Source organism: Thalassophryne amazonica, chromosome 10 (assembly GCF_902500255.1).
Source record: "Thalassophryne amazonica chromosome 10, fThaAma1.1, whole genome shotgun sequence".
Taxonomy (NCBI): domain Eukaryota; kingdom Metazoa; phylum Chordata; class Actinopteri; order Batrachoidiformes; family Batrachoididae; genus Thalassophryne; species Thalassophryne amazonica.
This window is the reverse complement of record NC_047112.1, coordinates 62,952,986-62,980,350: the sequence shown is the minus strand read 5'-3', so window position 1 is coordinate 62,980,350 and position 27,365 is coordinate 62,952,986. Positions and strand designations below refer to the sequence as shown.

At 44.1% G+C, this 27,365-nt stretch overlaps 1 protein-coding gene across 3 annotated transcripts in view; it reads left to right on the top strand.

The window, feature by feature from the left end:
- Window positions 1-27,365, top strand: part of dennd1b (DENN/MADD domain containing 1B) — a 408,111-nt gene that overhangs the window by 229,086 nt on the left and 151,660 nt on the right. For all 3 annotated transcript variants that reach the window (XM_034180114.1, XM_034180115.1, XM_034180116.1), the window contains 2 exons: window positions 13,231-13,331; window positions 24,497-24,542. In XM_034180114.1, coding sequence (XP_034036005.1) covers window positions 13,231-13,331; window positions 24,497-24,542 — 147 coding nt within the window. The remainder of the gene's footprint in view (window positions 1-13,230; window positions 13,332-24,496; window positions 24,543-27,365) is intronic.

Sequence of the window (27,365 nt, the reverse complement as noted above, 5' to 3'; positions counted from 1 at the left end):
CAACTCACTCACCACACACAAAATGTGGGTTTCACCTCCGTTCATCTAATTGAATTGATCGGGGAGCATGGTGTTGGTGTGGGCATTTTCTGTCTGGCTACAGAGCACTAAGAAGCTCTCAGGGCAGAACCAAAGACCTTGACTGCTTTTTGAAGCAGGCTGTCGCTGTATAATCGCTTAGCTTCTGTCAGAGCCAAGACGCAACACACACATGCACAGAGGCAGCAGCCCCTCATTACCGGGCAGAGCCTGGTCCCTGAGGACTGGACCCAGCACCTAATCCTGTATTTGTTCTTGGGGACTGTATCTGTGATTCTCCATTGAATGGAATATTAAGCAACCAGGTCTTTTGTGAAGCGTGTAAGCCATTTGGCTCCACTCATCTATTATTTATCAGCCTGGCAAATATTTTATCAGCCTTAGCCTCTCATGACCCACTCTGCGGGAAGCCCCCCCCTTCTAAATGAAGAAAAAAGTGTGTGCGTACTGATCAGGGTGGACCCCCCCCCCCCACACACACACTTTATCTTCCTTTTTACTTTTTGCCTCATTTGTTATAAAATGTGAACAAGGCCACAAGTTGAATTAGAGACGCAAATATGTGAGCTATTCCTCTGGAGTTATCTGCTGAACGTTGCCTTATCTTTGGCGCACAACCACCTCCATTGCTTTAAAGTTAGCAAATAAAAGAAAACAGAAATCTAGATTTGTGTTATAAATCATTATCTTGGTTTCAGGATCCCCCCCACCCACCCATCCTCTGTCAGCCAGCTCCCCCAAGCCAGCCACCTATCCTAAGAAGAAGAAAACAGAGACTCCTGTTTTCCCTTTCAACCTGAGAGTAAATCATACCAGTTGGGGGGGGCTCACCTTGAGGCCTGGTGGAGATAATTGGAGTTGGTTAGCGAGGTGTTCTGTGCCATTACCTCCTGGTACCAGCGAATGGCTGGGGCTTGTCTCGCACTCCCAGAGGAGGAATACTCTCGCCTGTAGGCTGTCCACTTAGTGGGCGTGCATGTGACACGTGTGTGTGTGTGGGGGGGGGGGGGGTACACACGCCTGCACCCAGATCACTCCCCTCTTTTCATCACGATTTAGCGACCCTTTACTGTCATCGCTTTGCAGAAGGGAGTTGGGTGTGCACTGGTTTTGATGGTAGCTCATCCACCAAGTGCTTCACTTTCACACATTAATATTCATAGTATTGATTTAGTTTCAGAATTTAAAAAAAAAAGCAAGCTGTTTGCCAGAGAATTAATCCTGACAGGAGCGTGGCATTGTTGTGTTTTATTTGAAGATGGCAGGCAGCGCAAATATGCATATGCAGATACACAGAGCAAGACACCAATTAAATGTTGATTAAGTCCTAACTATTGTGGGACTGGGTATATGAGAGATTTTCAGAGACATTTAAAAAGAAATCATTGCTTTTTTTCAGCTGTATGAAAAATGAATGCAGTTAAAACAAACATTCAGGGAGGCAGACACAGTATGTGCAAATAGACACACAAACGCACACTCTTGTGTTTCAGATGTCCAGGCTTTATGTTTGGGTGGTGTCCGCTTTCTTATTTCTTTGGCAGCAGCGGTTTTCAGCCGCCAAGCTTACTCGCTTTGGCCGGTCAGTTGTTACACTGCGTGTGACAGTAAGCAGGGGGTCTCCTGGTAGCCTTTCGTGAGCGCATGTGTGTGTGTGATGTGTGTCCACTTCACACATTGACTGTGAAGCTGCAGCAGTATAACAGCGGCTGCTGCTCCGGGGTCCCGGCGGTATTGGCCTAGCCCGCAGTCTCTCTTGGCTAACTCATGTTTCATTCTTTGGCAATTTGCCCTAATGAAGTCCCGCAGGAGCCCCTCAGACCTCTGTTCTCTTTCCATATTTAATCATGTTATTTTAATCTGGGGGATGAGCTAACGCCTCTTCCTCCCACCGTGTGTGCGTGTTGCAGGTCATTACTATAGCTGGGTTTTCATGAGACTGGATGTCAAGGGGGGGAGGCTGGTTTTAAACCAGTAAGAGACAATGAGTGTTGTGTGGGCCGCCAGAAGAGGAGGTACTGCTGGCCCACCACCAGAGGGCGCCCTGTCTGGAGTGCGGGCTCCAGGCACCAGAGGGCGCAGCCGCCTCACAGGAGCAGCCAGGGTGACAGCTGTCACGCATCACCTGCAACAGCTGTTACCAATCATCCGATCGGCAGGAGTATATCAGCAGGACGACGTCTCCACCTCTTTGCCGAGATATCGTTTCTACCGAGAAGGTAACGTACTCTGCTAGCTGATTAACAGTGATCTTTGTAACTTGTGCATTACTCTGAGAGAACTTCCCAACGAGAGGTGGAGGTAGCTTACCTGTCGTTCGGATTCCTGGGTGCGAACGCGCCCTCCTTTAACTGTTCTTTATTCCTCGCCAGCAGTACCAGGTCCGACACGCGGAGGCAGTGGCCACCTGGGAGTTCGGGACTTGGCGGCTCCAGTATTCCCGGGGTCTGGTGGCGGAGGAAACCGTGTGGTTCCGGTTCTACTTTGGAGAGGTGTCTCCTATCTTCGAGCCTGCCCAACGACACCTGTGTGAATTTGACTTTGTCCCTTTATTGTGATCTGTTGTCCTTGTTGTGCGTATTCACAACAGTAAAGTGTGTTATTTGACCTATTCCATTGTCCGTTCATTTGCGCCCCCTGTTGTGGGTCCGTGTACTTACACTTTCCCAACAGGATATCTCGGCCAACGTCATGGATCCCGAGGGGCGTCAACCGGCTGTTGAACGGCCAATGGAAGAACAGGGCGCACAGGCGTCCGCAGGAGGAATGGTCGGTGAGTTGCAGCGGATCCTCACCGCTTTCACGGCTCGGTTGGATCTAATAACCGAGCAGAACGTCCTCTCGAGAACGTCCTCTCACCGCACAGGTGGAAGCATGCCCTCAGGGCGCCGCTGCGGCTCTCCCTCCTGTCGACCCTGTGCGTAACAGTGACGTTCCACAGGTCGTTCAACGCCCCCTCCCACCTTCCCCGGAAGCATACATAAGCCCTCCAGAGCCGTACGGAGGTTGTGTGGAGACGTGCGCGGACTTCCTGATGCAGTGTTCGCTCGTCTTCGCACAACGTCCTGTCATGTACGCGACCGACGCTAGCAAGATAGCTTATGTAATAAACCTGCTTCGCGGTGAGGCACGCGCTTGGGCTACAGCGCTCTGGGAGCAGAATTCACGGCTCCTTCTGACATATGATGGGTTTGTGAGGGAGTTCAGAACAGTATTCGATCACCCAAATAGAGGACAGACCGCTTCAGCCGTGCTGCTGTCAATGAGACAGGGGCGCCGGAGCGCAGCTGCCTATGCAGTCGACTTCCGCATCGCGGCTGCGAGGTCCGGCTAGAATAGCACTGCCCTCCGCGCCGCCTTTGTAAACGGACTGTCATTGGTCCTCAAGGAGCACCTGGTGGCAAAGGACGAACCGCGGGATTTAGATGGGCTTATTGATCTCGTTATTCGATTAGACAATCGGATAGAAGAACGCCGTCGGGAGCGAGACGAAGGGCGTGGCCGGGCACTCGCCGTCCCTCTCCCTTCCGGTTCCGACTGCGTCCCGCCCTCCCCACGCTCCACGGCCCCTACGCTCCGTGTGGTTACAGCTCCCCCTGCTGACGAAGCTATGGACACAAGCAGGGCCACATTCAGGGCGCCAGATAGACAGAGGAGGCTGGCCCGCGGAGCGTGTTTTGTTTGTGGCTCGATTGAGCATCAGGTAAGAGACTGCCCCGAGCGGTTAAACACCAACGCCCGCCCCTAGAGACTGGGCTAGGGGTGGGCCGAGACATTCACGTGGGACACACCCACATTGCCACACGACTCCCAGTTACAATCCTTTATGAGGATTTAACCCTGAAGGCCCCAGCACTGGTGGACACGGGCTCTGAAGGGGAATCTGTTAGACAGCAGATGGGCCCGGGAGATAGGGCTCCCTCTGGTGGCGCTTACCTCGCCTGTGCAGGTGCGGGCACTAGATGGCTCCCTACTCCCTCCAATCACACATAAGACACCACCTGTAACTCTGGTGGTGTCAGGAAATCACCGGGAGGAGATCGAGTTTTTCGTGACTCCTGCTACCTCCCGTGTGATTTTAGGGTTCCCCAGGATGTTAAAACACAATCCCCGGATCGATTGGCCGTCCGGGGTAGTGGTTCAGTGGAGCGAGACCTGCCATCGGGTATGTTTAGGTTCCTCGGTTCCTTCCGGTTCCCAGGCTAAGGAGGAGGTCAGAGTCCCGCCCAATCTAGGGATGGTGCCGGTGGAGTACCATGACCTTGTGGACGTGTTCAGCAAGGATCTGGCGCTCACCCTTCCCCCCCACCCGTCCGTACGATTGTGCCATCGATTTGGTTCCAGGCGTTGAGTTCCCGTCCAGCAGGCTGTACAACCTCTCACGACCTGAGCGCGAATCAATGGAGACCTACATCCGGGCTCTCTAGCTGCCGGGTTGATCCGGAATTCCACCTCCCCGATGGGTGCAGGTTTCTTTTTTGTGGGTAAAAAGGATGGCGGACTACATCCATGCATTGATTACAGGGAGCTGAACGAGATCACGGTTCGTAACCGATACCCCTTGCCCTTGTTGGATTCTGTGTTCACGCCCCTGCATGGAGCCAAAATGTTCACCAAGCTCGATCTTAGAAATGCGTATCACCTGGTTCGGATCCGGAAGGGAGACGAGTGGAAGACGGCATTTAACACCCCCTTAGGTCACTTTGAGTACCTGGTCATGCCGTTCGGTCTTACAAACGCCCCCGCGACGTTCCAAGCATTGGTTAATGATGTCTTGCGGGATTTCCTGCACCGATTTGTCTTCGTATATCTGGACGATATACTCATCTTTTCTCCGGATCCTGAGACCCATGTCCGACATGTACGTCAGGTCCTGCAGCGGTTGTTGGAGAACCGTCTGTTTGTGAAGGGCGAGAAGTGCGAGTTCCACCGCACTTCTTTGTCCTTCCTGGGGTTTATCATCTCCCCTAACTCCGTTGCTCCTGATCCGGCCAAGGTTGCGGCGGTGAGAGACTGGCCCCAACCCACTAGCCGTAGGAAGCTGCAACAGTTCCTCGGCTTTGCTAATTTTTACAGGAGGTTCATTAAGGGCTACAGTCAGGTAGTTAGCCCCCTGACAGCCCTGACCTCACCAAAAGTCCCCTTCACCTGGTCGGATCGTTGCGATGCCGCGTTCAAGGAGTTGAAACGACGCTTCTCGTCTGCACCCGTTCTGGTGCAGCCCGATCCTAGTCGCCAGTTAGTGGTTGAAGTGGACACCTCGGACTCAGGGATAGGGGCTGTGCTTTCCCAGAGCGGGAAAGACCGATAAGGTCCTTCACCCGTGTGCCTATTTTTCCCCGCAGGTTGACCCCGGCTGAACGGAATTATGACGTCGGCAATCGAGAGCTCCTTGCGGTGAAAGAGGCTCTTGAAGAGTGGAGACATCTGTTGGAGGAACGTCCGTGCCATTCACGGTTTTCACTGACCACCGGAACCTGGAGTATATCAGGACCGCCAAGCGGCTGAACCCCAGGCAAGCCCGCTGGTCACTGTTCTTCGGCCGCTTTGACTTCCGGATCACCTACCGTCCCGGGACCAAGAACCAGAAATCGGATGCATTGTCCCGGGTACATGAAGATGAAGTCAAGGCGGAGTTGTCGGATCCACCGGAACCCATCATCCCGGAGTCCACTATCGTGGCCACCCTCACCTGGGACGTAGAGAGAAACCGTCCGGGAGGCCCTGGCACGAAGCCCGGACCCTGGAACTGGGCCGAAGAACAAACTCTAACGTCCCACCAGAGGCTAGGGCTTGCAGTCCTGGACTTCTGTCACGGGCTCTAAGCTCCTCCTGTCATCCAGGGGTGCGAAGGACCGTGGCAGTTGTCTGGCAGCGGTTTCTTGGTGGGCGTCCCTAGAAGCCGACGTCCGGGATTATATCCAGGCCTGCACCACCTGTGCCAGGGGCAAGGCTGACCATCGCAGGGCTTCGGGACTGCTCCAGCCGCTGCCCGTGCCCCATTGCCCCTGGTCCCACATCGGCCTGGATTTTGTCACGGGCCTCCCGCCGTCCCAGGGCAACACCACCATCCTCATGATAGTGGACCGTTTTCTCCAAGGCGGCCCACTTCGTGGCCCTCCCGAAGCTCCCGACGGCCCAGGAGACAGCGGACCTCCTGGTCCACCACGTCGTCCGGCTGCATGGGATCCCAACAGACATCGTCTCCGATCGTGGTCCCCAGTTCTCCTCGCAAGTCTGGAGGAGCTTCTGCCGGGAACTGGGGGCCACGGTAAGTCTCTCATCCAGGTACCATCCCCAGACCAACGGGCAGGCGGAACGGGCCAATCAGGACGTGGAGCAGGCCCTGCGTTGCGTGACAGCCGCGCACCCGGCGGCCTGGAGTACCCATCTGGCCTGGATCGAGTATGCCCATAACAGCCAGGTGTCGTCAGCCACCGGCCTCTCCCCTTTCGAGGTGTGTTTGGGGTACCAGCCTCCTTTGTTTCCGGTGGTTGAGGGAGAGGTCGGTGTGCCCTCGGTCCAGGCCCACCTACGGAAGTGCCGTCGGGTGTGGCGTGCCGCCCGTTCTGCCTTGCTGCGGGCCCGGATGAGGACAAAGGCCCATGCAGACCATCGGCGGACCCCGGCCCCTACGTACCGGCCAGGGCAGGCAGTGTGGTTGTCTACAAAAGACATACCCCTTCAAGTGGACTCCCCCAAACTGCAGGAACGGTACATCGGTCCGTTCAAGATCACCAAGGTCATCAGTCCAGCCGCAGTGAGGCTTCAGCTTCCGGCCTCACTGCGGATCCATCCCGTTTTCCACGTGTCCCGGATTAAGCCCCATCACACCTCACCCGTCTGTACTCCCGGTCCGGCACCACCTCCTGCCCGGATCATCGATGGCGAGCCGGCTTGGACTGTGCACCGGCTCTTGGATGTCCGTAGGATGGGCCGGGGCCTCCAGTATTTGGTGGACTGGGAGGGGTACGGACCTGAAGAACGCTCCTGGGTGAAGAGGAGCTTCATCCTGGACCCGGCCCTCCTGGCCGATTTCTACCGCCGCCACCCGGACAAGCCTGGTCGGGCGCCAGGAGGCGCCCGTTGAGGGGGGGGGTCCTGTTGTGTGGGCCGCCAGAAGAGGAGGTACTGCTGGCCCACCACCAGAGGGCGCCCTGTCTGGAGTGTGGGCTCCAGGCACCAGAGGGCATAGCCGCCTCACAGGAGCAGCCAGGGTGACAGCTGTCACGCATCACCTGCAACAGCTGTTACCAATCATCCGATCGGCAGGAGTATATCAGCAGGACGACGTCTCCACCTCTTTGCCGAGATATCGTTTCTACCGAGAAGGTAACGTACTCTGCTAGCTGATTAACAGTGATCTTTGTAACTTGTGCATTACTCTGAGAGAACTTCCCAACGAGAGGTGGAGGTAGCTTACCTGTCGTTCGGATTCCTGGGTGCGAACGCGCCCTCCTTTAACTGTTCTTTATTCCTCGCCAGCAGTACCAGGTCCGACACGCGGAGGCAGTGGCCACCTGGGAGTTCGGGACTTGGCGGCTCCAGTATTCCCGGGGTCTGGTGGCGGAGGAAACCGTGTGGTTCCGGTTCTACTTTGGAGAGGTGTCTCCTATCTTCGAGCCTGCCCACACGACACCTGTGTGAATTTGACTTTGTCTCTTTATTGTGATCTGTTGTCCTTGTTGTGCGTATTCACAACAGTAAAGTGTGTTATTTGACCTATTCCATTGTCCGTTCATTTGCGCCCCCTGTTGTGGGTCCGTGTACTTACACTTTCCCAACAATGAGTTTAATTTTATATATGATACAATGTAGTGAACTCCTTAAGAAAAAGAGTGCCATATCCATGTGGGTGCTTCTCATTATCTGTCAAAAAGGGGGTTAATTATTCCATTGTTTTCTCTTTAATTTCATAGTCATTATGCCCGGGGTGATTTTGATTTTTAATGATGCTGTCATTACTGTTTGGGCTGCAAAAGGAGTTTGATGGTGAACTGCAAGGAAAGCAAATTCAATTTATATTGCACATTTAATTACATGCAAAGTCAATGTATTTTACAGTATAGCAACAAGTAGCCTGTGTGAAATATAATTTTAACTTAAAGCTCCAGTATGTAGGATTTAGGAATGTTACCAGAAACTGAGCACAGCATTCATACACTTGTGCTCATTAATTGGTGTTTTCACAAGCTTAGAATAAACTCTTTATATCTTTATGGCAGCCACCATGTTGCACTGCCATCTTGATACAGCTGTCCAACAGGGACGTACTTATGTATTCCGCAAACATTTTTCAGCAGGACTGGAAGACTTAAATAAATAAATAAAAAAAGGTGGAATCAGTGGTTGCTCACCTGTGCCTGTCTACTGGTTGTGCAGGTTAAGAAGATTGAGAACCTTTTTATGAAATGGAGGCTCATACATGTTGCTTATCATAACCGAAGACAAAGGAGCATGAATCACAGTTACCAAAGAAGCAAGAATGTGAAGGAAAATAAATCATCACCAGTGGCAGCATAACGCAACCTGCAACCTCACCACTAGATAACACTAAATCCTACACACTGTAGCTTTAACAAAATACAAAAAACTCTTAAGTATCAATTCTGCTTTGTTGTACATTTGTACAACCCCAATTCCAATGAAGTTGGGACATTGTGTAAAATGTAAATAAAAACAGAATACAATGATTTACTAATCCTCTTCAACCTATATTCAATTGAATACACCACAAAGACAAGATATTTAATGTTCAAACTGATAAACTTTATTGTTTTTGTTCAAATATTTGCTCATTTTGAAATGAATGCCTGCAACACATTTCAAAAAAATCTGGGACAGTGGTATGTTTACCACTGTGTTACATCACCTTTCCTTCTAACAACACTCAATAAGCGTTTGGGAACTGAGGACACTAATTGTTGAAGCTTTGTAGGTGTAATTCTTTCCCATTCTTGCTTGATATATGGCTTTGGTTGTTCTACAGTCCGAGGTCTCCATTGTCGTATTTTGCACTTCACAATGCACCACTCATTTTAAAATGTAAATGCTGCCTCCCACAGAAAGATATTTCTGTGGGAGGCAGAGGGAAGAGGGTTATTCAACGAACAGGGTTGCAGTAACAGAGCATATTCATACCAAGCAACAGATCCAAGATGACAGGCAAAAACCAGAAACACTGAAGGGTAGTGAAGGGTGTGTAACAGAGTCAGAAGCACTGGAAGAATCACTGTAAATGTAATGCGAGAGAGCCGGACAAACCTATACAATCTGGTGACAAGGAAGTGCTTAGTGACTAACAGTGGTTAAATAGGTCACCAAACAGTCACATGCGGAAGTGTAGAAATAGGAAGTTAAGTTACACAAAACGAATGTGACAGAAACATCAACATAAATGCGCCAGAGATTATTTACCATGGGGAGAATTGCTCAGATAACATGGAGAGTAATAATAATACACAGATAATAATTCAGGAGACCGAATAACACAGAGAATAATACCAGAAACAAAAAGACGTGGAGGTAAAACCTAAACACCAAAATGTGATCCTTGTCACAAGAAACCACTGAAACATTTAGCTGAAGCTATGACCAACTTTTATTCTATGAATTTAGCTTAGTTGTTGTTGTTTTGTTTTATTTAGTTTTGTTTTTTGGGGGTGGGGGGTCTTTTTCTGTTTTTGTTTGCATATTTGACAATTCTTTGTTGTACTTTATTTTTTATTTTTGTTATTGTTAGTATGGCTAAAGCAGTTGGTCACCTTTCTGAGTCTGGTCTGCTTCAGGCTTCTTCCTCAAAAAATATCAGGGGGAGTTTTTCCTTATCACTGTTGTTTATGTGCTTGCTCAGGTGGGTTGGTATGGTTAGACCTTATCCTTGTGCCTTGTAGTGACTTATTTTGGTATTTTGGTGCTATATAAATAAATTGAAATTAATTCTATAACCCTGAAAAATCAGACCTAAAGTGCTACAAATTTTATTTTGTTTAGTTTTGCTGTGCAAAAGAGCCCAAATATGCAGGGAGTCACAAAACGAAGAAGTAAGGTGCAATCACAGATGATTTATTCAACACAAATGCAAAAACAGTCCAACAATCCAAGTGAAGAACAACTAGGGAAAACAATGAAAGTCAAAATCAAAGCACACACCAAAACCACATGAGGAAGGGACAGACCTGAATGATGACTAAGAACTAAATACAGCTACAAAACTAGAGGGGACAAAATGCTCATAAATACTTAAAACTATGGAAAAGACCAGAGTAACCATTATGAAGTAACTGGCCAACACACAAGGACAAACTCAGGCCTCAATGCACACTGGGGTGAAGACACAAACAGATGACAGGTAAGGGTAATTACAGTCAACAACAGCTGGGGTTGAGACACAGGCAGAAGTTACCCAAAACATACAATGTCAGACCAGGAAGAACAAACTACAGTTGATAAAGAAACAAAACCATAAGCAAACAAACCCAGGGAAAAGACACAGTAACAGCCAGACTACAATAACAAAGAAAACTAAACTGCAAAATACTGACACGGACAAAGACAGTTATACAGACATAAAATCCTCACAGTCTGAGGACAAGGACTGAAACTGAAGGGTCAAGGGTCGGCTCAGACAGGCAAAAAACAACCCCCCCTCTCCCAATCACAGAACAGAGGAACCAACAACAGTAGGATGGGCAATGAGACAAAACCAAACCACAAAACAACAACAAAAAAAATCTAGAGAACCCAGTAAAAAACAGAACCAGGGAGAGCAGAGGGAGTGGGAGGCGGGATCCGCTGACAAGCAATGGAGGAACACCAAAATGTCAATTATACACCACACATATCGATAAAAGGACCCAATGGTCAGCAGGAGCCAAAGACACAGTCTGGAGGTCGTCCGAGTGGCCAGCGTGAACCGCAGACAAAGTCTGAAGGTCGGCCGGACGGCCAGTAGGAGCTGTAGGCAGGGTATGGGGGCCAGCCATGTGGCTGGCTGGAGTCTATGGCAGAGTCAGTCGGACAACCATGCAGCCGACAGCAGCAGACAGTGGCATCAGGAGGACAGCCATGTGGCTGGCAGGAGTCCACAGTGGTGACAAGATGGAGGACATGCGGCCAGCTGGCATCCACAGCAGAATCAAGGGGACAGCTGTGTGACCTACGGGAGTCCACTGCAGCCTCAGGAGGGTGGACCACACAGCCCATAGGAACCCACTGCAACATCAGATGAGCAAACGTTGGCCCACAGGAGTCCACAATACATTTAGGAGGGCAACTGCACGACCCACAGGCATTCACAGCCAAGCCAGGAAGGTGGCAGAGTGGCCCACAGGAGTCCACGGCCGAGCCAGGAAGGTGGCTGGGCGGTCCCTCAGGAATGCTGACAACCTTAGGCAAAGGGCCGGATGGGCCCTCAGGAACACCGATGTCCACGGGCGCAGAACTGGCCGGCCTCTTAGGAGGCCATGTCATCTGGGAGAGAGGTGGATGGTCCCTCAGGAACAGCAATGTCCTCAGGCAGTGGGACTGAAGGCCCATCGTGATGTCATCGGGTGCAGGGGCGGACGTCCCCTCAGAAATGCTGATATCCTCGGAGGCAGGGGCGGACGACCCCTCTGGAACCACAAAGCCACCAGGGTCCAAGCCTGCCAGCTCCTCAGGAACATCGGCGTCCTCAGAGGTAGGGGCAGACGGCCCCTCTGGAACCACAAAGCCAGCAGGAACGAGGTTAATTACAGTCATCAAGACACAGGAAGAAGTTACCCAAAACATACCAACAAAGTCAGACCACTGAAATTAAACAGGAATAACAAACTACAGTTGATAAAGAAACAAAACCATGAGCAAACAAACCGTGACAGGTGCCGAAATAGAAATCCACAGGTAACTCAAAGCAAAACCAAGAACAGGCAGAAGGGGGTAACAGAGGAGCACGACAGACAAACAGGGATCAAACACAAAGAATACCAACATGAGGGCACAGACATAACACCATGACCACAGACGCCTACACACCAAAAGACAGATCACAAGAAGGGATAAAGAACAATCCAGAGATACAAAGAGGGGACCAGACACTGAGAACACAAACACAGGACACAAACATGGACACAGGACACAACACAACAAATATGTTGTCATATAAATATGGAGCTTCCTAAAAAGGTTTAGCATGCCATCATCAGATGATGACCAACACTACATTAATTTCATTTGTTCATTTAATCATTTAACAGTAATTCCATTTGACATACATCCTTGTCCAAGTCCTCCAACTGTTCCTGGGAAATCCTGAGGCAATCCTAAGTGAGTTGGGGAATATAATCCCCGCACTGAGTCCTGGGTTTCCTGTGAAGTCTCTTTATAGTTGGACATGCCTGGAAGACCTCCCTCGAAAGACGACCAAGGAGCATCTTCACCAGATGCCCAAACCACCTCAGCTGACTCCTTTCAGTGGAAAGAAACAGCAGCTTTACTCAAGCTTCTCAACCTGTACCTGAGTGTAAACCAAGGTACCCGACAGAGTAATCCCCATTGCTACTGCTTGTGTCTATGACCTTGTTCTTGCAGTTATTACCCAAAGTTCTTGACCATAGGTGAGGATCAATCGACTGGTAAATTGAGAGTCTTGCATTTTGCCTCAGCTCTTTCTTCAACACGATGATCCGGTACAGCAGGTCCTCAGAGGTAGCACCAGAGTACAGAAAATATGAACAATTATTAACAAACATTACACAATAAAAATATATACACATAGAAACCATTTTAATAATCTAATTACTGCATTTACTCTGGTGTGACCTTCTCTCCTCCATCTTCTTGAGGTGATACTTGTTGCCTTCATACAATCTGTTGATGTTGCTTCCTGGGTTACTGTGTAAGCTCCAACAAGAGCACACTTTTTACACACTTTTGTAAATGACTTAAAGTTAGTGCAATTAAATCTAATAGTAGCTAATTGGTTCACAGTTTTTTTTTCCAAAGTCGTCTGAAAAGCTAATCTGCTAAGGAAAAGTTAGCTTTGCTAATAAGTTCTTACCTGCTTAGCTGAACTGTGCCTACCAGTGACAATAACCAGTGAGCAGAATGAACTTATGTTTGGCATGCTCTCATCAACTTTTAGGTTATATGTTTCTTTTTCTTGGCGTCTTGCCTTCTAAGCTGTTTGTCCTATTCTCTCTCTCTCTGTAGTTAACTGCATGTGTCCACGGTGCAGCTGCTCTGCTCTTTCCTATGTACTGGCAGCACATCTTCATCCCTGTACTGCCCCCGCATCTTCTGGACTACTGCTGGTAAGGCTGACTGCCTCTGACACACACACACACACACACACACACAGTATCATCACAACAAAGTGTCCATCCCCCTTTTTATTTTTCTTGCTGTCCGCCCTCCACCACACAGACACGTAAACACATAACACATTGTGTGTAGGTCATGAGCTGACAGCTTCCGCTAAAACCTCAGTGTAAAGGTGCAAACATGCATGTTCACACATTCTCCAAACTGTTCTTCGAGTCCTGCTCGCAATTCCTAATGTGGATTGCCTTCTCCTGTGTAGCCCGCAATATATATATATATTTATAATGAAGTACTTGGATCACCTTGTTCCATATTTCATGCCAGTTGCCAGTACCAGACTCGTACCGTCTTAGCCCTCGCTGGGGTTCATTACGACTCATCCAACACAAATCCAACAAATCTTAATGGACATGATTGAAACTGAATGGAGAGATAAAAAAGTAATAGTTCATTTACAAATCTACATGCATTGCGGTCAGCGTTGGATCTGTACGTTGTATTTCTTAAGCAGGAGAATTGGTGTAAAGCAGACCTTTTTGTTGAATCAGTACTGATAGCACGTGTGGCTCAGCGCGTAGACACGAGGGAAGCATCAGCTTTAAGAAGCCGTTCATCACTGACAGACAAATGTGATTTTCAACACACTGTGAATACTCATCGTTGTCCGTCTGATTAAATCATGGGGGTGTCCTCCATGCCCTGATGAGATAGCTAAATTATGGCAAATGTCTGTGTGAGTATTGTATGCTGTTGTGTATATGTGCATGCATTTGTGCAAACATTGACTGAAAGAGAAGACAGCAGGTACAGTGCAAAGGAGCCTGTCGCCTACCAGGAGTTGTGGGTCATTTTTTATAAATTCATATGTATCAAGAAGCACTAATTTGATGATTTGTGCTGAAAAAAACTCAGATAAAATATGAGAAATAACCATGTGGAGAAATTGTCTTAATACTAGTAAAATTTTTCTTGACAAGAATATTTAAAGTAAGATGGTTCCAATCTAGAAAGAAGTAGGCTCTGATACATGTTCCAAAGTTTGAAATAAGTGGAAAATGTTTGTTTTTAGATAGGTTTACTTGAGATCAGACTCGCTACTGCAAGTAATAAGTGAGATACCATAATTATCAACAAATCTTAATTCTGATAAATGGAACAAGATGACCCAGGTGTAAGTTGAACCTGCAATCCCTAACTTAAACAGTTAAATCTAAACAAGCACAGTGGTGTGTTGCTTCATGCACCAGCTTTGACGTTTCTGTATATAAGCAAATGTCTGCTTGAAATATATCAATTTAGCTTCCAGTGCACTAAATGAATTTTACTTGATAAGTCATCTTGAAATAAGCCTGGTTCTCCCCCTTAATGTAGCAGATAAAGAATTGAAATGAGACCAAAAAAAGATTTGCTTCGAGCAGTATAGTTTAGTTTGTTAGCTTAAGGTAAAATTCTTATAGTTTTCAACAATGTTTTGCGTTTATGTCCCTTGTATCTTATTAAAATAACTCAAATGAAGACAAGGTTTCTTAACAAGACAAGGCAGGTGACTTTTATTTGAATTAAGCAGGGATGGGAATTTTCCGTGGATCCGCTGATTTCAGAATTTTTCTGGGTTTCTGGCCCATTTCTGAGATTAGTGTAAATCTGTTGAAAAAACTGGGGCGGGAGGGGGAGGGGGGGAGTGCAGCACAGGTTATCTGTGTGAGTTAAATCTTTCCTCATATGCATTGGAACCATAATAGCGCTGCCGAAACTGCAAGCTAAAACGCGCAACGTCATTGGTTACTTTTTCTACAACAGCGAACTTTCAGCGAATCAATCTCTGTTATATCTAAAGTCACTGAAAGTACCCGGACATGGACATTTTGAGTTTGTGCAAGTTTGTTCTGTTGAGCTGCGTCTGTAACATGGCCAAAATTACCATGAGAGAGGACGAAGACCGCTTTAAAGACATCGGTAGTGGTGTAAAAAAAAAAAAAAGGTTTAAGTGTACATGTTTGGAGCGGGACGTGGATAAAGGCAAGACTCGGGGAATTTGTCCGCAAGGTTGAGCTCCCCGGTTAAGCCCGCCGCACACTATGTTCGGATTTCATCAACAAAACCTTGGAGGAACACTGCAAGAGGAAGAAACGTCATCAAATTAAATATTAAACGGACTAATCTGCCCGGGTCCAGAGCGCCGAAGAGGCACAGCGAGCCCCAAAGCCCACAGCACTCATACCGGTCAGTGATCAAACATCAGGTGCTCAGGTGCGTGTCCAATAATTCTATTCATGCAATTAAATGTGTTTACGATCACTGAAATTTTTAAGTGTGTTGCAGTTGCTGTGCACGTACTGAAATGCAATTCAGTGCTGCAAAACCAGCGTTTCTATATGGATTTTTGTCAAAATTTGTCATATAAAACCGCTAACTTTATATATATATATATATATATATATATATATATATATATATATATATATATATATATAGACTTTATTTTGACACAAAACATGCTTTTTCAGAAAATGTGACCAGTGTGGGGAAAAACAAACAAACCCTTCTTCTACTAAATCCTCTTGATGAGTCCAGTGTCTTTCAAGTATTTAAAAAGCCAACACTTCCCCCTCTCACTTGACCTGATGGCTAAAATACTTCCTACAGAAACTTCTTTCAGGCTTTACAATTGATTTCCTTCAGTTTTTACTCTTTAATAGATAAACCATTGAAAAATGACAATCTATTTTGTCTGCATGCCGAAATCGGCCTGCATCAATTTTATTTTTATGTTTTATTTTGGTGAATTTCATAGACTGCGGTACAGCTGGTGCATAGGCTGTGTGCTTTTTAATTTTACTATGCTGTATGTTCCTGTGGGGTTTTGCTGTTGACTGGCATAAGTAGTTGGGCTGCAAGCGCTCATGGTGTGATTTCAGAATTTATTATGGGGCAGTAATTTGTAAGCATACATTTCACATGTAAATATTAATAAAGTCACTGTTTTATACCACAAATGTTGTTTTGATTTAAATGATGTACACATACTTGCATGAAGTTTCTGTATATTTCAGAGCTTATATGCAAGTTAGGGAAAGACACTTAAAGAATAGTTTTGGCAAGTTCAGTAATATCTGTCCAATGCTTTGGCATTCATAGTAAGTACATACGCTACAGCACTAAGCAGGTATCACTGAAAGAAGGTCTACACAGACAGATTCTTTTATTACAGTCAGGTTTCCACATACCCCAACATACAAAAAATATAAAATGGAAATTCATGAAATTAGGTCTCTCTAGTGGCCCCAAAATGCCTCTAAAATGCTCAAAATCTGCAGGCCCCCAGCAGGGGCGCTGCCCCTGGACCCTGCTGGGGGCCTGCGGCGAGCCCCGCACCCCCGGTGATTTTCAGAGATTTTTTCTTTACCCATTCTCATCCCTGATTAAGTCAATTATATCTCCCTCCAAAGCATTAGAAAATCAATTTATATTAAACAGAACACACACTTGCTTGATTTTGCACTGTGAAAATCATCTTTCAAATTACCTATCTCTACTAGCAGGTACTAAGAGAACACATATATAAATGAAATTAAAACATATGTAGGGAAAGGCCACATATGTTGTGGAAAATATGTTCAGTATGATCAAGTTCAAAATAAAACCCCTCATTTTTCTAGGACATCATCTATTTGCTCACCAAATCCTCGCACAAGTTTGTAAATTAAATGTTGCACTGTGCTAAGTATTATTCTGGATCTAAGATCCAGAATGTATTTCGGATAACCTCCAAAATTTTAAAGGATTATTAACTGACTGCGAGGTCTGTACGATGAAATATCAGACCAACGTGTTTTTCGCACGGACCCTGCTATGCTCAGTCGGTACTGACAACACGTCGGGCTGATATCCCCGTACAGACCGTGCAAGTGAGGTTAATAATTTATTACAACCACTGGCAAAAATTATGGAATCACCGGCCTCGGAGGATTTTCATTCAGTTGTTTAATTTTGTAGAAAAAAAGCACATCACAGACATGACACAAAAGTAAAGTCATTTCAAATGGCAACTTTCTGGCTTTAAGAAACACTATAAGAAATCAGGAAAAAAAATAGTGGCAGTCAGTAACGGTTACTTTTTTAGACCAAGCAGAGGGAAAAAAATATGGACTCACTCAATTCTGAGGAAAAAATTATGGAATCATGAAAAACAAAAGAACGCTCCAACACATCACTAGTATTTTGTGGCACCACCTCTGGCTTTTATAACAGCTTGCAGTCTCTGAGGCATGGACTTAATGAGTGACAAACAGTACTCTTCATCAATCTGGCTCCAACTTCTCTGATTGCTGTTGCCAGATCAGCTTTGCAGGTTGGAGCCTTGTCATGGACCATTTTCTTCAACTTCCACCAAAGATTTTCAATTGGATTAATATCCGGACTATTTGCAGGCCATGACATTGACCCTATGTGTCTTTTTGCAAGGAATGTTTTCAAAGTTTTTGCTCTATGGCAAGATGCATTATCATCTTGAGAAATGATTTCATCATCCCCAAACATCCTTTCAATTGATGGGATAAGAAAAGTGGCCAAAATATCAACGTAAACTTGTGCATTTATTGATGATGTAATGACGGCCATCTCCCCAGTGCCTTTACCTGACATGCAGCCCCATATCATCAATGACTGTGGAAATATACATGTTCTCTTCAGGCAGTCATCTTTATAAATCTCATTGGAACGACACCAAACAAAAGTTCCAGCATCATCACCTTGCCCAATGCAGATTCAAGATTCATCACTGAATATGACTTTCATCCAGTCATCCACAGTCCACGATTGCTTTTCCTTAGCCCATTGTAACCTTGTTTTTTCTGTTTAGGTGTTAATGATGGCTTTCGTTTAGCTTTTCTGTATGTAAATCCCATTCCTTTAGGCAGTTTCTTACAGTTCGGTCACAGACGTTGACTCCAGTTTCCTCCCAGTCATTCCTCATTTGTTTTGTTGTGCATTTTTGATTTTTGAGACATATTGCTTTACGTTTTCTGTCTTGACGCTTTGATGTCTTCCTTGGTCTACCAGTATGTTTGCCTTTAACAACCTTCCCATGTTGTTTGTATTTGGTCCAGAGTTTAGACACAGCTGACTGTGAACAACCAACATCTTTTGCAACATTGCGTGATGATTTACCCTCTTTTAAGAGTTTGATAATCCTCTCCTTTGTTTCAATTGACATCTCTCGTGTTGGAGCCATGATTCATGTCAGTCCACTTGGTGCAACAGCTCTCCAAGGTGTGATCACTCCTTTTTAGATGCAGACTAACGAGCAGATCTGATTTGATGCAGGTGTTAGTTTTGGAGATGAACATTTACAGGGTGATTCCATAATTTATTCCTCAGAATTGAGTCCATATTTTTTTCCCTCTGCTTGGTCTAAAAAAGTAACCGTTACTGACTGCCACAATTTTTTTCCTGATTTCTTATAGTGTATCTTAAAGCCAGAAAGTTGCCATTTGAAATGACTTTAGTTTTGTGTCATGTCTGTGATGTGCTTTTTTTCTACAAAATTAAACAACTGAATGAATATACGCCGAGGCCAGTGATTCCATAATTTTTGCTAGGGGTTGTATATGGCTGTTGTATATATAAACACGCAAACCTACAGTGTCGGCCGAATATGAAAGCTGCTGACGGCTCATAGTCCGACCTGTTCACTACACCTCCATGAAGAACTTGCGAACAAATGGTCTGGTTGTTAGCTGGTAAGCTTTCAATCTGTGTGTTTTTGCAGATGCTGTTTAGATATTTATGGAGTATGTTCATGTCCGACTTTGTTTTTCTAATCGTATTTTTAGCTTCCTGGTTTGGAATGAAAATGCATTGCGGACCGATTGTCATGGAAACCAGTCCAGATATTGCAAAATATCCGACTGGTAATCAGCCAATCAGAGCGCGCGTTGCGTTGTAGCCATATAATAAAATCACTTATTTCCCACAGCAATATCTATCTGCTCACAAAATTTTATTGACATACATTCATTATATTTTGAGTTGTCCTGCCAGCATACAAACAAACAAACAGACAAATGCAGGTGAAAACATTACCTTGGTGGGTTAAGTAATTGAATTGGAATCCCAAAAGGTCACTTAATAATTATATTTGCTTTTGTTACCATTCAAGAAACATTATTGCATTGATTTATTTCAATCCAAGTTTGACAAATTTTTCTCTGTTCTTCCTTTGTTAGTAATTTTACAAACTAAATCTTTGGATACTTTTCATTAGAACAGCCCAAATCAGTTGACTTGATTGGATCAAACTGAACAGCAGACAAATGTTGTCAAATTGTCGCTGAAACGTTCGGTGTCAGACTGAATTGTTCTCGAATTGTCTGACTCCTGCCAGGGAAAAAAAAAAAAATCACTGCTGTATCTGTAAACCTCATTATAAAAATGGATTGTATCATCTGACAGTTTGTATTCATTTTATTCCGCTTTGTGTCTGCACTGACAGTCCATAAAGCAGACCTAACCTTTTCTTTGAGATTCTTTTTCTACATCATGATGACAAGTTAATTCGGGTAAAATATGATAAAGATTATTGTAATCAAAAACATTTTTTAGGGTCCGGGGTCCTTTCCAAAAGTTTCCTCATTTATTGATACATCAAAAGGCAAACATCTCAGATCTTACAACTCGCTGGAAGACAAACTGCTTTGTTTTTTACTAGAGGATTTATTGTTATTGGTATTTTTTTACTACAAGTAATACAGCATTAATGAGAACTGCAACATTATTCTACTTACAGGTGGATCACCATAAAAGTTTTTCATTAAATGTAGAAAACATATTTGAATCAATGTTTATTTTTATGTTTTTATGTTTATTTTTATTTTTTTGCACACACCATTTACACACACCAGTTAATCTAATGTTGTTTCCACTTGTCAGAGCCCTACGGGTTCTCTCAGAAACCTCTGCATCGAGTCCACAGCAGCTGCCTACAATCTGATTGGGTTAAAGAACAGCATGTGGATGATAATCCGTTTTGATGCCGTTGCCGAACATTATGATCCACACAGATCACAATTCACTATTATGACTGTTTTTAACAGAGCTAATACACAAATAATAATTTTCACAAAATTTCTATAATTTGAATAAATATATCTTTCAATTAGGATTCCTACCAATGCTTATTTTCAAAATCAATGAATTGAAAAAATAAGTGATTGGTTAAACAGTTATATGTTAAATCCATAAAAATGCTTATGGAAAATGGTTAAAAAATATCTATAAACATTTTCCAGAGGCCAAGATGATGCCTTTAAATGTCTTGTTTTGTCCACAACCCAGAGATATTGGGCTTACTGGCACATAGGAGTAAAGAAACTAGTAAAGTAAACTGGAAAATATTCATAACGCTTCACTTTTTCCATATTTTGTTATGTTACAGACTTATTCCAAATTGAAGTAAATTAATTTTTCCCTCAAACTTCTACTCACAAAACCCCATAATAACATGAAAAATGTTTTTTAATAGATTTTTGCAAATTTGTTAATAAAAAAACAAAGAAATCACGTGCATAAGTATTCAAGCCTTTGCTCAATACTGAGGCAGTAATTACAGCCTCAAGTCTTCTTGAATATGATGCCACAAGCTTGGCGCACTTAACTTTGGGCAGTTTTGCCCATTCCTATCAAGGTTGGATCGGAGTGTCGGTGCACAGCCATTTTCAGATCTCTCCAAAGATGTTCAATCGAAATCAGGCCTGGGCTCTGGCTGGGCCGATCAAGGACATTCACAGAGTCGTCCTGAAGCCCCTCCTTTGATATCTTGGCTGTGTGATTAGGGCCTTTGTCCTGCTGAAAGATGAACTGTCACCCCAGTCTGAGGTCAAGAGTGCTCTGGAGCAGGTTTTCATCCAGGATGTCTCTGTACATTGCTGCATTCATGTTTCCCTCAATCCTGACTAGTCTCCCAAGTTCCTGCTGCTGAAAAACATCCCCACATTATGATGCTGCCACCACCATGCTTCACTGTAGGGATGGTGCCTGGTTTCCTCCAAACATGATGCCCGGCGTTCACACCAAAGAGTTCAATCTTTGCCTCATTAGACCAGAGAATTTTGGTTCTCCTGAGAGTCCTTCAGGTGCCTTTTGGCAAACTGCAGGTGGGCTGCCATGTGGCTTTTACTAAGGAGCAGATTCCGTCTGACCACTCTACCATACAGGCCTGATTGGTGAGTGACCATCGGGTTCTTTGTCACCTCCCTGACTAAGGCCCTTCTCCCCCAATCGCTCAGTTTAGATAGGTGACCAGCTCTAGGAAGAGTCCTAGTGGATCCAAACTTCTTCCGTTTATAGATGATGGAGGTCACTGTGCTCATTGGGACCTTCAAAGCAGCAGAAATTTTTCTGTACCCTTCCACAAATTTGTGCCTCAAGACATTCCTGTCTTGGAGTTCTACAGACAGTTCCTTTAACTTCATGTTTGGTTTGTGCTCTACATGCACTGTTAACTGTGGGACATTATATGTAGACAGTAGGCATGTGGAAATCGATACGAATCAGTATTTGGCTCATGACCGAAAGAACGAGATTGCGAGTACAAGCGGCTGAGATGAGTTTCCTCCACAGGGTGGCTGGGCGCTCCCTTAGAGATAGGGTGAGGAGCTCGGTCACTCGGGAGGAGCTCGGAGTCGAGCCGCTGCTCCTCCACATCGAAAGGAGTCAGTTGAGGTGGCTCGGGCATCTTTTCCGGATGCCCCCTGGACGCCTTGCTGGAGAGGTGTTCCGGGCACGTCCCATTGGGAGGAGGCCCTGGGGAAGACCCAGGACACGCTGGAGGGACTACATCTCTCGGCTGGCTTGGGAACACCTTGGGGTTCCCCCGGAGGAGCTGGGGGAGGTGTGTGTGGATCGGGAGGTCTGGGCGGCTTTGCTTGAGCTGCTGCCCCCGCGACCTGTCTCCGGATAAAGCGGAAGAAATTGGATGGATGGATTATTTACATTCATCCTAACGTGCAGCACAGCCGGCTGAAGAACTCAGCTCAGAGTCTATGGAGTTACATTTGCGTCCTTAATATCTGAAAGGAAATGCTTTTGACAGAAACTACAGATTTTCTTTATTTCTATTTCTGTCCAGAGATCAAGGATCCATCATGTACATCAAGGATCCATTGACCATGTACAGATTTTATTGATTTTTATTAATGTCCAGGGATCAAGGATCAAGTGACCAATTTCATATTTATTTACTTTGAGACTCAATAAAAATGTTGTTGACATGGAAAACCTGTAAAGCCTACTTTTAGTACACATAAAATTCACAAGAGGTATTGATAAGGGAATCGATGAAGAATCGGATCGATAAGTGGAATCGATAATGGAATCGATATCGATTAAACTCTTATCAATACCCGTCATTAATCATATTGCACCAAATCACATCGCATCGTATTGTGAGGAATTGAATCGCCATCAAATACATATCAAATTGCATCAAATCGGGAACAGGGGTGAATCGTATCACATCGTATTGTCAGTATCGGCATGTATCACTCGCTATATGTATCGTATCGCTGGTAGTGTTTCTAGGTGCATATCAAGGTACATATCATGTTGTCAGTGATGATGTTCACATGCCTACTAGACATAGTAGAGAAGCTTGAATCTTCGACTGGACTGGGTTGCTTGACGTGAGGGCGTTTCCTCAGCTAAAATTCCTTGCTCTGGTAGTCTGATTTCTGTCTTGACTGTTGTAGAGTAGAATAAACCAGAAGCCAACAAAAGCTGGAGTTTTTTAACCTAACCAGACCCCACCTACCGAGAGGCTGACTGCTATAGGCTAGTGACTAAACAATAGCTCTAATTAGCACCTATTGTGCTCTAGTTAGCACTCTCCTAATGACAGGACGGAAGCCTCCCCTGATGGCTCCCTTGACGACTCTCTCCCGATGACGTGAATGACTCATTACCATGAACAAAAGACTGAAACTGCTTTGACCTGAGTACCACATTGTAAACAGGGGACAAAGTGTGTCTGAGACCCGCTCCGCGGTCAGACACGCTTTGTCCCAGAGCAAGGAATTTTAGCTGAGGAAGCTTCTGTGATTTGAAGCGAAACGTCCTCACGTCAAGCAACCCAGTCCAGTCGAAGATTCAAGCTTCTCTACTATGGAAACCACCTGGACAACTGAGAGCCTACACAGAAACATTGCCTACTAGACAGGTGTGTGCCTTTTCAGATGATGTCTAATCAACTGAATTTACCCCACACTCTAAAAAAATGAACCACAGTCTCATTGCCAAAAAAAGTGATGTATTTGCACAGATTTTGAAAAGTTATTTCAACTTAACTAGAGAAGTCTTGTGCTATTAACTCAGTTGAAAGTTGAAATAACTTAGAAATTCAATGCAAATTGCTATCTAAATGTTTCTCGTTGAGACGTCAGTTCCTTTTTCAGAGTGCAGGTGAACTCCAATTAAGCTGTAGATACATCTCAAGGATGATCACTGGAAACAGGATGCACCTGAGCTCAATTTTAAGCTTTTTGCCCAAGGCTGTGAATACTTATGTACATGTGATTTCTTCATTTTGTTTTGTTTTTTGTTTTATAAAATTACAAAAATCTTTTAAAAAACAAACTCTGCTTACTGCTGAATCTCTGCTTACATTCACAATTTTCTGTCTTCAGCTATCACTCTAAGATTTACAGCTAGATCATATGTTTTATGATGTGGACAAGAATGAAAGCAATTTTATCTACTCTCTTCAGTCAGGTTATATCTTAAAATTCTTACAGTCAAAGATGTTAAAGGTGATTTTTAAAAAACAAAGAAATGTCATTATTTCATTAAGATAGCTGTAATTTTTAGTAGAGATGATGAATGAGTCTTTGTAATGAGACAAAACAGTTATTTTCTATTAATCCACTTGTTTATTAATTAAGAAGTACATTTTGCATCAGTGCTTCTTGTTTTGTTGGTTGGTGTGTGTGTGTGTGTGTGTGTGTGTGTGTGTGTGTGTGTGTGTGTGTGTGTGTGTGTGTGTGTGTGTGTGTGTGTGTGTGTGTGTGTGTGTGTGTGTGTGTGTGTGTGTGTGTGTGTGTGTGTGTGTGTGTGTCCACTAATCTGTGATTCAGGTATTTATAACATCTTTCTCCATCCACAGTGCCCCCATGCCATACTTTGTGGGAGTTCATCTGAGTCTCCTTGAGGTATGGCATTTGTGTATGCACACTATATATTTGAAAACATCTTTTGGCGATGTTTGCTAATTCATATTGCATATCAGTAAGAGCTTTATTTGTGTTTTCTTTGAAATATACTTTGAATTAAAGTGCTAAAAATATTCAGTTTTGCTCTCTACATGGTCAGCAATGCTATACTGAAATTAGAAAGTTATTCTTAAAATTATGGTGTCAAGTGTTTGAGATTTCAATAAAGTGACTTTGAACACCTCCAACAAATTGAATGGGGAGGGGAGAAATGATTGCATGCCCACCCCCGGTTTCTCTCTCTTGATTGTGTGCATTCTTACCCATAAGTACAATAGACAGAGAGAAAAAGGCAGAAAAGGCATCTGCAAACAAAGTTTTTCTATTCATTGTTGAAAACCAGTGTGTTTGTTGTTTTTTTTGGGGGGGGGAGGGGTGTCAGCAGCACTGCTGTCGTGGTGCACGCACGTTTGCACTTGTGCGCTATCGTTGGTATGTAAATGTTTGTCTATGTGGCTGTGTAATTGTGCGCATGCATATGTTATTGTGTGTGTGTGTGTGTGTGTGTGTGTGTGTGTGTGTGTGTGTGTGTGTGTGTGTGTGTGTGTGTGTGTGTGTGTGTGTGTGATATTTGTCTGACAGTTGCAGCAGTGGCAGTATTTATCACACTCTGCATCCGTGACAGACCTCCTTTCCGCCACTACATAATTAGTCCAGATCAGCATGTGAGCCTCCACTGCACAGGCTGTCAAAAAAGTGACAAACTAGAAATTCACACACTATGCCCCCCCTTCCCCCGCCAGTAACACACACACCTGCCTGTATCCTGCACCACACTGAAATAATTGTTGAATTTGTCGCCATCAGGATGCACACAGCACAACAAAGCATCGTAGTATTGTTGGTGATGCATGAGGTTGCACTGCCGTGGAAAATGTTTGTGTTTCTTCTGTGTACCATTCTTCATTTTTACGTTACAGTTAAGATGTTCTAATACGTTTCTCCGCATGCTGTTTTTCATTGTTCATCTTGCAGGAGTTTGATGACTCGTGCAGTTTTTAAATGTGACCACTGTTTTTTATTTATTTATTTTTGCTGCATTGTACTTTAGGACAGCCGTGAGGTCATCTGCTGTGACACATCACCTGGGCCTAACTTATGTCTTGTCTGAATTTGTTTCCACATTCAAATATTGAACAAATTATTACTGCCTCTTTAATACTGCCACAATATGTGAAAACTACTAGATGCAGCTACTGTTCTACATTAAATTGCAGATTGAGAAATCTTGGTGTTTTACATTTTGTTTCAGAATGGAACATCAAAACTGTAATTTTGGAAAGTGAACATACATTTAGAAAGGCATATATCAGTTTTTCATAAAATTGAGTAAATTTACTTAAAAGGATCCTTATTTCTGTGGTAATATCGGAATATTACAGCTAATTTTATTGCTGTTATTTTATAGTATTTGCCATATTTTCCTTAAAATAGTCAGTTTTTTAAACTAGTTTGGGAAGCCATGATAACTATACTGCAAAGCAACTTTTTGAGAAAAAAACAGGGATGTACTGGTACACAAAAATCATGGTTTGGTACGTTTTCAGTATAGCGGAAACAAGAAGCACAACTTTCAACATATTTAGCCTGTCGTATTTATTATTGTTAATAACAAATGCATGATTTGTTTCGTGTATAAGTCACACAGGAGTATAAGTCACAGGCTCTCCTGAACTTGGAAAAAGGTGGGGGTGGGGGTTGCAGCTAGTGTGCTAATTAGACAAGTGTGTCATTGAATAGTCATTCCTCATTGATACAAAATGTTTTTTTTTTTTTTTTGTTTTTTTTCTCAAATCCTTCTGAAATACCAGTATATGTTTCAAAAACAAATGTGAAATAGATTTGCTTTTTCCTCTTAATGATGCATTTTTGGGCAGATGCAACTTTCCAGTATACTCCGGCACAACTTATAGTATGGAAAATACCATATTTTGAGGGGCAGATGTATGGCAAATATGGCGAGTTTGCTTTGTGAAATTTTATAGATGACATGAATGCAGACGTAAACATACAAGAGTCAAAATTCATGATGCAATCAATGGAAAAAGAGAACTCGGAATTTCAACTTGGAACAAAAAAAAAAACTTTAATAAAGCTACAATAAAACATTATTCTTCTTACTGACTTTTTGTGTGTGTTTTAAAGCAGATATCCAGTGATAGTTTTAGCTGAAATGGCTCCAGATTTCTGTATTATGTTTTGTTTATTATGTTTAGTTGTATCTGCCACTGTCTTTCTGTTTCTGTTTTACTTTTGTTTTATTTTATTTATTTTTTGTTTAGTTTTTTTTTGGGGGGGGGGGGGGCACTTTGGTCACAATTATTATCCTGTTTCTTCAGGTTTGTGAAGTTAATGCTTGCATGTTCTGTCAGTGCCCTCTAATTCTATAATAGCATGTTACATTTTTAACCATATGGTTCAAAATAAAATTAAAAAATCCACCAGAAAAGGGGAATTTTTAATCATATTTGTCAGATAATATTGTGAATCATTTATCTTGTGGAACAAAATTGTAGTGTTGAAAAATTCTTTTTAAGCAGTGCATCATGAAAAAAAGTTAAGCCTTTGCAGCTTTAATTATTAATTAACCAAAAATCATGTAGATTTTGAAAATATTTTCACAAAACCTGGTGAGACACTGTAGTCTAAATTTTAGAGTGCATTTACAGCAGCGAAAGAAAGTTTTGAACAACTTTTATTTTTTTGCAAAAAGAAAAGAAAAAAGTGATATTTTGGGCCTTGTCAGGAGGAATGTATTTGAGT